The following is a 12880-nucleotide window of genomic DNA, read 5'->3' as shown; positions in this document are numbered from 1 at the left end:
GATACGGAGGAAGAAAATGTGATGGAAGAGGACATCTGTCACTCCCAGAAGATCTCCAAAGCCTAGATGAGCCTGACTTGGATTCTGGGGAATGAGGACCCTCTCCGCAAGACACCCACAAACCACAGCACACCAGGGACATGGGGTGACTTCACCAATGACATCTCCCTGTCCAAAGCTTTGGTCACGTCTACAGCCCTCCGCAAAAAACATCATCATCAACAGCCTTTAGTCTCTAATACTTGCATTTAAAAGCTGCCGCCAAGGTCAGATGGACACAGACTCAAAAGCAGGACATGACACTGCAGAGTTGTGGGATGGAAAACACTCTCTACCACATGACCCATCATTCTGAGACAGCCAGGAACTGCATCCTGAAAAATGCCCCAGGGCCATGGGACAAGGCTGTCCCACCCCTCCAGAACCAACATAAAAGCCAACCAAGTACCTCTGTCCCTCACACACTTCTCCTCACACGTTCTGCTCCTGCTGACAACCAGGTGAGCATCAAACCCCTGAGCCTTCTGCTCCTGAACCCCTGGGCCCTCTCTCCCTGCATGCTCAGCCCCAGCCTCAGCAGCCCCACAACAGCCACCACACTCCCTCCCCACCTGCACCACCATCCCTTGCACCCCTCACCACTGCCCTGCTTCACCCCTCTCTTCCAGGGACCCTCCACACCACACCCATGGCCTGCAACAACCTCTGCCAACCCTGCGGACCCACCCCGCTGGCCAACAGCTGCAACGAGCCCTGTGCCCTGCAATGCCAGGATTCCCGTGTCATCATCAACCCTTCCCCTGTGCTGGTCACCCTGCCAGGACCCATCATGACCTCCTTCCCCCAGAACACCGCTGTTGGATCCACCTCCTCGGCTGCTGTTGGCAGTGAACTCAATGCCCAGGGACAGCCCATCTCTGGGGGCTTTGGTTTCGGCCTTGGCTACGGGCTGGGAGGCCTGGGCTGCTATGGCAGAAGGGGTGGCTTCATCTGCTAAAGGACCTCAGCACCACCCTTGACACCACCAGCTCGGGGCTCGGGCAAAAACTCCTGCATGCCAAGCACCTGGGCTGATGGTCAGTCTACTGGTATCTCACACCTAATTCCTTCAGCTTCTTCGTATTCATCATTCTTTCACTTCAATAAATTTTCCTTGCATCAGAATCTGAGTTGCCTCCTCGTTTTTTTGGAATTCCAATGGTCTCACATCCTCACGGTGTGTAATGTCAGCACTCAAACATTATGATGGATATAAAAGGAGGAAAGAACACTTCCAGGAAAATATATCCCCAACAATAACAACCAACACTGACTCAGGAAACAGAGGCCAAGGGGGGACCTTCCAGAACATGACACAAGCCCATCACCCGATACACCAAAGGCTTTGACACAACAATTCTATCCGGGGCACTGCTCTGCCAAAGTCGCTCCATGGCAGCACGCACTTTGAAACATTCTCTTCCCAGCAGAACTCTTGAGTCCACCCAGCAAACAGAGCAATAATATCATACGCTTGGGCAGCATCTCCAGAGCGCAAATGCTCCCAGACCCCTTGCTATAGCAGCCTCAAGCAAGAGTAGGGTTTCCAGGACTGTGGTCAGTTCAGTTTTGGATGTCCAAAAAAAGGCATCCCATTGTCTCTTACATTCGATGACCATCCACACACACTAAAAAATTCTTGCCTATTTTCCCAAGGGAATTCCATCCATTGTCATTTGTGCACCGGCCCCATTCTCCTTCATGTGGGCACTGCTGAGAACAGCAGGGCTCTCACAAACTCCTGACATCCCCCTGCCCATCTTTGTCTCTTCAGAATCACAGCTCACTCTGTCTCTCCTCTAACAAACATTCTCCAGCCCTTGCACTCTCTGGTGGCCCCCAAACGGTCTTCCTTCACCACCCACTTTTGTGCTTCTTCACCTGTGGAGGCCTGAACTGTCCACACCACTCCACATGGGATCTACCCAGTGCTCTAAAGAGAGGAATAGCCACTTCCCTCAAATTCATGGCAACAGGTTTCAGAATTCTGTCTTGGAGATGGCTGACATCCTTTGAAGTAAAGCTGCACTGTGACCTTGTGATTTCTGTGTTCTCAAATAGCTGCTCTCCAGTCTCTCGTCAACAGCATGATCTGGAGCCCAATGCCATTCCTGCCCAGATGCAGAACTTCACCTATTCTGATCTTGAAATGCAGGAGATTGCTTTCACCATGAGACGCCAGACACATCTGTCTGGTGGAATGACCAAGTGGTGCCTCAGACACTCCACCATCCGCCAGCTTGCTGAGGAGGCAACTCTCCCACTGCCCCCATGGAACGGAAGAGTCCAGGGGCTCACACCTGGCACAGATTCAAAGCTCAGACCAGCCTCACTGACCTGCGATAGTTTGGGGCCCCACTTCACAACACATCCATAAACCCATAACCATGAGTTCGATGATGTTGATCTCACTGATGACACTGCACCTCTCCAAATATTGGTCACGTCTTCAGTCCCCTTTGGCACTCACCATCAAAACCAGGCTTTTCTCTCAAACACTCACGCTTTAAAGGAAGAATGACTGCAATGGAAAGGGGCAGCTCCTCATGAATGGCACAGTTGCAAAGCCCAGACCAGCCTGACATGGCTCTGATGGAATGGGGCCCCTCTTCACAACACGCCTGCAAAGTAAACCACACAACTGCCACAAAATGACCTCACTAATGACACACGTACTTTTACTCGGGTTTTGTTTTATATTCTGGTTTCTCTGACATGCACCTTCCAAGCAAATCATCCCAAATACCAACTCTCACTTAAAAGCTACCACCAAGGTCGGATGGACATGGCCTCAAAAGCAGGACATGACACTGTACAGCTGTGGTGAGGAAAATACTCCCCATATTATGACTCACAAACACATGCTAGTCAAAACTAAGGTTACAATTTCTTTTCAGGTTCCTCTACGGAATAACAAGTACTATCCTGTTTTTCTCAAAAGTGAATATCTGCAGTTCCTCCAACTGCACCTCACATGTCTTCTTCTTATCCTTCACCACTTTACCCTACCCATTTTCACTCAGAGCCCACCAATGAAATCCCTCAGTCTCACCTTGCAGGGCCCAGCTGAGACCCTCGCTATGGATGAATCAACACAAGCCATTGGAGACAGCAGGGGAGTCGTCACAGGGATTGTTTTCCCATATCCAGTAGGAAAGGCCTGGCATATAGATGGGTTTCGATTGTTGGCAACAGGATAGGAAGGGAGAGGATGTGATGGAAGAGGACATCTGTCACCCACAGAAGAGCCACAAAGGCCAGAGGAGCCTGACTCAGCTTTTGGGGAATGAGGACCCTCTCCACAAGACACCTGCAAACCACAGCACACCAGGGCCACGGGTTGACACCTCACTCTCCAAAGTTCTGGCCACATCTACAGCCCTCCGCAAAAAACATCATCATCAACACACTTTGGCGTCTAATACTTGCATTTAAAAGCTGCCGTCAAGGTCAGATGGACATGGACTCAAAAGCAGGACATGACACAGCAGAGTTGTGGGATGGAAAACACTCCCCACCACATGACCCATCATTCTGAGACAGCCAGGAAATGCAGCCTGTAAAATGCCCCAAGGCCACAGGACAAGGCTGTCCCACCCCTCCAGAACCAACATAAAAGCCAGCCAAGTACCTCTGTCCCTCACACACTTCTCCTCACGCCTTCTGCTCCTGCTGACAACCAGGTGAGCCTTAAACCCCTGAGCCTTCTGCCCCTCCACCCCTGGCTCCTCTCTTTCAGCATGCTCGGCGCCAGCCTCAGCAGCCTTCACACCTCCCCACAGCCCCACAACAGCCTCCACACTCCTTCCCCGCCTGCATCACCACTCCTTGCACCTCTCACCCCCGACCTTTCTCACTCCCCTCTCTTCCAGGGACCCTCCACACCACACCCATGGCCTGCAACAACCTCTGCCAACCCTGCGGACCCACCCCGCTGGCCAACAGCTGCAACGAGCCCTGTGCCCTGCAATGCCAGAACTCCAGCGTCATCATCAACCCCTCCCCTGTGCTGGTCACCCTGCCTGGACCCATCATGACCTCCTTCCCCCAGAACACCGTCGTCGGATCCACCTCCTCAGCTGCTGTTGGCAGTGAACTCAATGCCCAGGGACAGCCCATCTCTGGTGGATTTGGCTTCGGCCTTGGCTACGGGCTGGGAGGCCTGGGCTGCTATGGCAGAAGGGGCGGCTACATCTGCTAAGGGACCTCAGCATCACCTCTGACACCACCAGCTCAGTGTGGTGACAATATCTCCTGCATGAAGCACTTGGGTTGATGGTCGCTCTACTGGTACCTCACATCCAATTCCTTCAGCTTCTTCTTTCTCATCATTCTTTCACTTCAATAAATTCTTCTTGCATCAAAACCTGAGTTGCCTCCTCTTTTTTTTTGAATTCCTCACATCCTCACCATGAGCAATGCCAGCACTCAACCATTATGTTGGATATAAAAAGAGAAAAGGACGTTTCTTAGCAAATACCTCCCCAACAGTAACAACGAACACTGACACAGGAAAGAGAGGACAAGTTGTGACCTTCCAGAACATGACACAAGCCCATCACCTGATACACCAAAGGTCTTTGACACAACAATTCTCTCCTGGGCACTGCTCTGCCAAAATCATTCCATGCCAACTCACACTTAGAAACATTCTCCCAGCAAACAGAGAAATAACATCATGTGCTTCAGTACCAACTCCAGAGTGCAAATGATTCCAATCCCCCTTGCTCAAGAAGGCTCAGCAAGAGTAGGGTTAACAGGAGTGTGGCCAGTTCAGTTTTGGATGTCCAAAAAAAGGAATCCCATTATCTCTTACACTCTGTAACCATACACACACACTGAAAAATTCTTGCCTCCTTTGCCCAGGGAATTCCATCCATTTTCATTTGTGCACCTGCCCCCTTTTCCTCCATGCAGGCACTGCTGAGAACTGGTTTTCTACCACAAACTCCTGAAATCCCCCTGCCCATCCTTGTCACCTCAGAATCGCAGCTCTCTCAGTCTCTCCTCTAGCAAACATTCTGCAGCCCTGGCATTATCTGGTGGCCCTCAACCGGTTTTTGTTCACCACCCACTTTTGTGCTTCTTCACCTGTGGATGTCAGAACTGTCCACATCACTCCACATGGGATCTACCCAGTGCTCTAAAGAGAGGAACAGTTACCTCTAACAACTTCATGGCAACAGTTTCCAGAATTCTGTCTTAGAAATGGAGGATATCCTGTGAAGAAAAGCTGCACTGAGACCTTCTGGTTTCTTTATGCTACAGCAGACACTTTCCAGTCTCTCAATCCACAGCAGGACCTGGGGCCCAATCCCATTCCTGCCCAGATGCAGAACTTCACACTTTCCACTCTTGAAATGCAGGGGATTCCTTTCACCATGAGACCCCAGACACATCTGACTGGTGGAATGACCCAGTGGTGCCTCAGACACTCCACCATCTGCCAGCTTGCTGAGGAGGCAACTCTCCCTCTGCCCACATGGAATGGAGGAGTCCAGGGGCTCACACCTGGCACAGATTCAAAGCTCAGACCAGTCTGACCCACCTGGGATAGTTTGGGGCCCCTCTTCACAATAAACCCATACCCATGAGTTCCATGATTTTGACCTTACTGATGACACTGCACCTCTCCAAATATTGGTCACATCTGCAATCGCCTTTCACATGCACCATCAACACCAGACTTTGCTCTCAAACACTCACACTTTAAAAGAAGAATGACTGCAATGGAAGGGGCAGCTCCTCATGCACGGCACAGTTGCAAAGCCCAGACCAGCCTGACATGGCTCTGATGGAATGGGGCCCCTCTTCACAACATACTCACAAACTAAACCACACAACTGCCACAAAATGACCTCACTGATGACACCCTTGCTTTTCCTCGGCTTTTGTTGTATATTCTGGTTTCTCTGACACACATCTTCCAAGAAAATCCTCCCAAATACCAACTCTCACTTAAAAGCTAATGCCAAGGTCAGATGCACACGGCCTCAAGAGCAGGACATGACACTGCACAGCAGTGGTGAGGAACAAACTCCCCACATCATGATTCACAAGTTTTGCCAGAGAAAAACAACATTAGTCTCCATTCGCGTACCTCTACAGAGTAAAAAATTCAACCCTGTTTTCCTCAAAACTGAATATCTGCAGTTCCTCCAACTGCTCCTCACATGTCTTCTTCTTATCCTGCGCCACTTTTAACTTGCCAATTTCACTCAGAGCCGACCAATGGAACCCCAGAACCTGACCAAGCAGGGCTCAGCAGAGACCAGCACTATGGATGAACCAACACAAGCCAAGGGACAGCAGGGGAGGCATCACAGGGATTGTTTTCCCATATCCAGTAGGAAGGGCCTGGTATATAGATGGGTTTAGATTATTGGCAACTGGATAGGAAGGGAGAGGATGTGATGGAAGAGGATATCTGTCACCTCCAGAAGAGCCACAAAGGCCAGATGAGCCTGACTTGGCTTTCAGGGAATGAGGACCCTCTCCACAAGACACCCACAAACCACAGCACACCAGGGCCATGGGCTGACTTCACTGATCACACCTCCCTGTCCAAAGCTCTGGTCACCTCTACAGCCCTCTGCAAAAAACATCATCATCAACAGTCTTTGGTCTCTAATACTTGCATTTAAAAGCTGCCGCCAAGGTCAGATGGACATGGACTCAAAACTAGGACATGACACTGCAGAATTGAGGAATAGAAAACACTCCCCACCACATGACCCATCATTCTGAGACAGCCAGGAAATGCGGCCTGTAAAATGCCCCAAGGCCACAGGACAAGGCTGTCCCACCTCTCCAGAACCAACATAAAAGCCAGCCAAGCACCTCTGTCCCTCACACACTCCTATTCACGTCTTCTGCTCCTGCTGACAACCAGGTGAGCCTCAAACCCCTGAGCCTTCTGCTCCTGAGCCCCTGGCCCCTCTAACCCTGCATGCTCAGCCCCAGCCTCAGCAGCCCTCACACCTCCCCACAACAGCCTCCACACTCCCTCCCCGCCTGCACCACCACCCCTTGCACCCCTCACCCCCAACCTGCTTCACCCCTCTCTTCCAGGGACCCTCCACACCACACCCATGGCCTGCAACAACCTCTGCCAACCCTGTGGACCCACCCCACTGGCCAACAGCTGCAACGAGCCCTGTGCCCTGCAATGCCAGGATTCCCGTGTCATCATCAACCCTTCCCCTGTGCTGGTCACCATGCCAGGACCCATCATGACCTCCTTCCCCCAGAACACCGTCGTCGGATCCACCTCCTCGGCTGCTGTTGGCAGTGAACTCAATGCCCAGGGACAGCCCATCTCTGGTGGATTTGGCTTCGGCCTTGGCTACGGGCTGGGAGGCCTGGGCTGCTATGGCAGAAGGGGCGGCTACATCTGCTAAGGGACCTCAGCATCACCTCTGACACCACCAGCTCAGTGTGGTGACAATATCTCCTGCATGAAGCACTTGGGTTGATGGTCGCTCTACTGGTACCTCACATCCAATTCCTTCAGCTTCTTCTTTCTCATCATTCTTTCACTTCAATAAATTCTTCTTGCATCAAAACCTGAGTTGCCTCCTCTTTTTTTTTGAATTCCTCACATCCTCACCATGAGCAATGCCAGCACTCAACCATTATGTTGGATATAAAAAGAGAAAAGGACGTTTCTTAGCAAATACCTCCCCAACAGTAACAACGAACACTGACACAGGAAAGAGAGGACAAGTTGTGACCTTCCAGAACATGACACAAGCCCATCACCTGATACACCAAAGGTCTTTGACACAACAATTCTCTCCTGGGCACTGCTCTGCCAAAATCATTCCATGCCAGCACACACTTAGAAACATTCTCCCAGCAAACAGAGAAATGACACCATGTGCTTCAGTACCAACTCCAGAGTGCAAATGATTCCAATCCCCCTTGCTCAAGAAGGCTCAGCAAGAGTAGGGTTAACAGGAGTGTGGCCAGTTCAGTTTTGGATGTCCAAAAAAAGGCATCCCATTATCTCTTACACTCTGTAACCATACACACACACTGAAAAATTCTTGCCTCCTTTGCCCAGGGAATTCCATCCATTTTCATTTGTGCACCTGCCCCCTTTTCCTCCATGCAGGCACTGCTGAGAACTGGTTTTCTACCACAAACTCCTGAAATCCCCCTGCCCATCCTTGTCACCTCAGAATCTCAGCTCTCTCAGTCTCTCCTCTAGCAAACATTCTCCAGCCCTTGCACTCTGGTGGCCCCCAAACGGTCTTTGTTCACCAGCCACCAGAGTGCTTCTTCACCTGTGGATGTCAGAACTGTCCACACCACTCCACATGGGATCTACCCAGTGCTCTAAAGAGAGGAACGGCCACCTCTAACAACTTCATGGCAACAGTTTTCAGAAATCTGTCTTAGACACGGGGGACATCCTTTGAAGTCAAGTTCCACTGCAACTTTGTGGTTTCAGTGTTCTCCACCAGCCGCTTTCCAGTCTATCAGTCCACAGCATGACCTGGCCCAATGAGATTCCTGCCCAGATACAGAACTTCACATATCCTGCTCTTGAAATGCAGGAGGTTCCTTTCACCCCTAGACTCCAGACTCCTCTGTCTGGCGGCACAGCCAAGTGTGACATCAGACACTCCACCATCTGCCAACTTGCTGACAACGCAACTCTCCCACTGCTCACATGGAATGGAAGGGTCCAGGTACTCACACCTGGCACAGATGCAGAGCCCAGACCAGTCTGACTGTCCTGGGATACATTGGGGCCCCTCTTCACAATATGTCTGTAAACCCAGAACCATGAGTTCCATGGAGTGACCTCAATGATGACACCGCACCTCTCCGAATATTGGTCACGTCTACAGTCCCCTTTGACACTCACCATCAACACCAAATTTGCTCTCAAACACTCACACATTAAAGGAAGAATGACTGCAATGGAAGGGGCAGCTCCTCATTCATGGCACAGTTGCAAAGCCCAGACCAGCCTGACATGGCTGAGATGGAATGGGGCCTCTCTTCACAACACACCCGCAAACTAAACAATGCTACTGCCACAAAATGACCTCACTGATGACACCCTTACTTTTCAGAGGCTTTTGTTGTATATTCTGGTTTTTTTGACATGTACCTTCTAAGAAAATCCACCAAATACCAACTCACACTTAAAAGCGGCCACCAAGGACAGATGGGCACTGCCTCAAGAGCAGGACATGACACTGCAGAGCAGTGGGGAGGAAAATACTCCTCACATTACAATTCACAAGTCTTTGCCAGAGAAAACTGACATTATGGTTTCCTTTCAGGTACCTCTAGAAGTTCAGCCCTCTTTTTCTCCAAAATGAATGTCTGCAGTTCCTCCAACTGCTCCTCACATGTCTTCTTTTTATCCTTTACCAGCTATGTATCAACCAATACAAGACCTTGGAGAGTCTTGTGATGCCTAAATCACAGGAACTGCTTTCCCATCTCCAGTGGGAAATGCCTGGAATATAGAGAGGTTTAGGAATTTCTCAACCTGGCAAGGTGACAGAAACTGTGATGGAAGGGGACACCTGTCACTCCCAGAAGATCTGCATAGCCCAAATGAGCCTGACGTGGCTGTTGCAGAAGAGCTTGGTGCTCTTCACCACACACCCACAAAACCATAGCACAGCACTGCCATGATGATGACATCCCACCTCTCCAAAGCTCGGGTCATGTCTTCAGCCCTCTCAGATAAACAACATCAACAGCAGCTTTTGGTCTCTAATACTGGCATTTAAAAGCTGCCGCCAAGGTCATGGCCTCAAGAGTCAGACATGACACTGCAGAGTTGTGGGAAGCAAAACACTCCCCACCTCAGGACTCACCAGGCCAGCAAAATGCCCCAAGGCCATGGGACAAGGCTGTCCCGCCCCTCCAGGACCAGCATAAAAGCCGACCCAGACCCTCTCTCCCTCACGCACTTCTCCTCACACCTTCTCCTCCTGCTCCTGCTGACAACCAGGTGAGCCTCAACTCCCTGACCCTCCTGCTCCTGAACCCCTGGGCCCTCTCTCCCTGCACACTCGGCCCCAGCCTCAGCAGCCCTCACACCTCCCCACAGCCCCACAACAGCCTCCACACTCCCTCACCCTCCTGCATCACTGCCCCTTGCATCCAGCATCCCCGTCCTTTCTCACTCCCCTCTCTTCCAGGACCCTCCACACCACAACCATGGCCTGCAACAACCTCTGCCAACCCTGCGGACCCACCCCACTGGCCAACAGCTGCAACGAGCCCTGTGCCCTGCAATGCCAGGATTCCCGTGTCATCATCGACCCTGCCCCTGTGCTGATCACCATGCCAGGACCCATCATGACCTCCTTCCCCCAGAACACCGTCGTCGGATCCACCTCCTCGGCTGCCGTGGGCAGTGAACTCAATGCCCAGGGACAGCCCATCTCTGGTGGCTTTGGCTACGGCCTTGGCTACGGGCTGGGAGGCCTGGGTTGCTACGGCAGAAGGGGCGGCTACATCTGCTGAGGACCCTCAGCATCACCCCTGACACCATGATGTTGGGGTTCTGGCAAGGGTTCCTGCAAGCAATGCACCCCAGCTGATGGCTGACCTACCTGAACCTCACATTGGATCCCTTCCACCCGCTGCTCCTGTTTCTTCATTCTTTTGCCTCAATAAAGTTTTCCTGCAGCAAAGCCTCAGATGCCTCCTCTTCTTATGCCAGACTTCTGCAGCTACACCCAGCACAGATATTTTGCTCCCAGGCTAAATAGCTGCAATCGCTGTGATACCATCTTCACTTTCAGAGAGGTACCAGGACCACCCACGGAAGGTCCCATTTCCTTGTCCCCTCTTCCTTCAAGGGCCTTGACTTACCAGACTTTCCAGGTGATCACACCCCTTTCTGTGAGTTCCTCAGCCAACCCAGGTGATGGCCATTGTTGCATTGTCCATCTGGCTGCAGGATTGCAGGATCCTGCACTCCTTGGGATCCCACTCCTTGGGAGTCTCCAGGCCAGGATCTCACCTTGTTATGAGGTATTCAAGTGATCCTCGATGGAGATCCCCCTTTCCCTCCTCACTTCAAGGTCCCATTAAGGGGGCCTCCAGACGACCCTCCTCCCTGTTTAGAGTCCCTGGATCACCTGTGCTGCTGACCCCAAGCCACCAACCCTCTGCTATGAGGTCACCAAGCACGTCCCCATTATGGCCTGACTCCCACCAAGTCACTGTGGATTCCTGAGGCACAGCATGGAGACCTGGGAACAAGGTGCAGGGACAAGCCTGTGACCCTGCTGAGAAGATGGTGTCCTTTGTGCCACCCTCCTGCCTCTATGCCTCCCAGTTTTGACACTCCAACACGGATTTTTGTGTTATAAAGATCTTTGGTCTCCCCAAATTGCTTCTCACCAGTGACATTCACTCTTTCTTCTCCTTTGATGTGTTTTTTTTTTGCTGTACAAAGGCTCCCAGCAAACAGGTGAGCTCTGGGCTGACACACGAGTTCAAAGTCTCCAGGGCTTTTGGCAGCACTAAAATATTCATCAAAAGCAAATTAAAATAACATCTCTGGAGCAGCTGGAGCCCAGAGAGCTGGAGAACTCCATGCACAGCTGGATTTAGATTTGGTTCAAAGAGGAAGAGTCTGCTGAGGAACAAAGCCCTTCCCTAAAACAAAAACTAAACAGCCCCTGCATCTGAGCTGGGAAAAGAGAGCGGGAATAGGTCTGGAACTGTTTGGTCTTTTTATTTCTTGATTTAGTGTAAAGAGTGCATTTCCCCTGGTTGGCCTTGAGGCATGAACTTCAGCTCATCTTCAAGCAAAGTCTAACCCATAAAAAAGACAAATTTAAGTAATCCGTGCTCTAATACTCATTCACCTTGGAGTTCATCCAGCTTGACATCAACACTTGGACAGAAACAAGAGCAGGATTTCGCCTTCCCAAGGTCCTGGGACATGCCCAAGCAGCCAGACCCAGCGGGATGTCTGCCTCATCCCAAACCTGCGCCAGAGACGCTCTTTTTTGGGCACAGTCAGCTCACGTGGGTTCCAGGGAACACTGGGAGGAGTCTCAGATCCATATCCACAGTGTCCTGCGCCCACATTCCTCTCTCCTATCCACCCTGGGAAATCCAAGTCCCTTGGGTTTCCCCCTGCCCAGTTCTCTGCACTCCACCCAAGGAGACCCCAAGCAGGTGGGATGGGCTGGAAGAGGTGGCATCTCTTCCAGGGTCTCTCCATGGGATTCACACCCACCAAGCCAAGATTCTACTCCCAGAGCAACCCCAAACCCCATCATGGAGCAGTGGCAGGTTCATCTCCCTCCTCCAGAGGACTGGACTCAACATCATTTCAAGATGAAATCAAAAATGGAAAGGACATTCTTGTGCAGCAGCTGCTCCCAATCCCATGAACAGGGTTTCTTGGAATATCTGTGGCCAGCACCCCCATCCCCATCCCACTTTCCCCTCTTTGCTTTTGGATAACTCCCACTGCCAAAGGGCTGCACATTGTGAGGAGCAACCCCCAGTCCCTATGGAAACTGGCACAGGCGATCCTGTGGGAAAAGGGGTCACTGCTGGTGTGCTGTTCCCTAAAAAAGAGCTTTAAAGCTGAAGTTTTAGTGGGGAAGAGATGCTTAGAGCTCTCACCTGGGCTCCTGGAGCTTGGCTGCAGCCGTAAAGCATCATCCTCAGACAGCTTCCACCTGGGATAAACTGCACCCGGGAATCTCATACCCATCTGCCCCACTTTCCTACGAGGCACGGGGAGAGCAAAGCAGGGAGTGGGACTGGACCCAAAACCGTTCCAGAGAAATAGGTCACCCACAAGGAAGCTTCGTGACGGAAACGACGCCTCACATGA

At 51.4% G+C, this 12880-nt stretch overlaps 4 protein-coding genes across 4 annotated transcripts; all 4 read left to right on the top strand.

Moving 5' to 3' along the window:
• The first annotated feature begins 688 nt into the window (after positions 1-688).
• Positions 689-997, top strand: LOC131575145 (feather beta keratin-like). The gene has a single exon (XM_058830194.1). It carries the CDS (start codon positions 689-691, stop codon positions 995-997), a length of 309 nt encoding a protein of 102 aa, XP_058686177.1.
• Positions 998-3603: 2606 nt separating this feature from the next.
• LOC131575561 (feather beta keratin-like) lies at positions 3604-4240 on the top strand. The gene is made up of 2 exons (XM_058831155.1): positions 3604-3701; positions 3901-4240. The coding sequence occupies exons 1-2, from the start codon at positions 3604-3606 to the stop codon at positions 4238-4240; spliced, it is 438 nt and encodes a 145-aa protein (XP_058687138.1).
• A 2890-nt stretch (positions 4241-7130) lies between these two features.
• LOC131575150 (feather beta keratin-like) lies at positions 7131-7439 on the top strand. The gene has a single exon (XM_058830199.1). The coding sequence runs from the start codon at positions 7131-7133 to the stop codon at positions 7437-7439; it is 309 nt and encodes a 102-aa protein (XP_058686182.1).
• Positions 7440-10230: 2791 nt separating this feature from the next.
• On the top strand, positions 10231-10539 carry LOC131575147 (feather beta keratin-like). Its single transcript, XM_058830196.1, has one exon. It carries the CDS (start codon positions 10231-10233, stop codon positions 10537-10539), a length of 309 nt encoding a protein of 102 aa, XP_058686179.1.
• Positions 10540-12880: the final 2341 nt, after the last annotated feature.

This window comes from Poecile atricapillus, chromosome 2 (genome assembly GCF_030490865.1).
Source record: "Poecile atricapillus isolate bPoeAtr1 chromosome 2, bPoeAtr1.hap1, whole genome shotgun sequence".
NCBI lineage: Eukaryota > Metazoa > Chordata > Aves > Passeriformes > Paridae > Poecile > Poecile atricapillus.
This window is presented reverse-complemented; position numbering and strand designations above follow the sequence as displayed.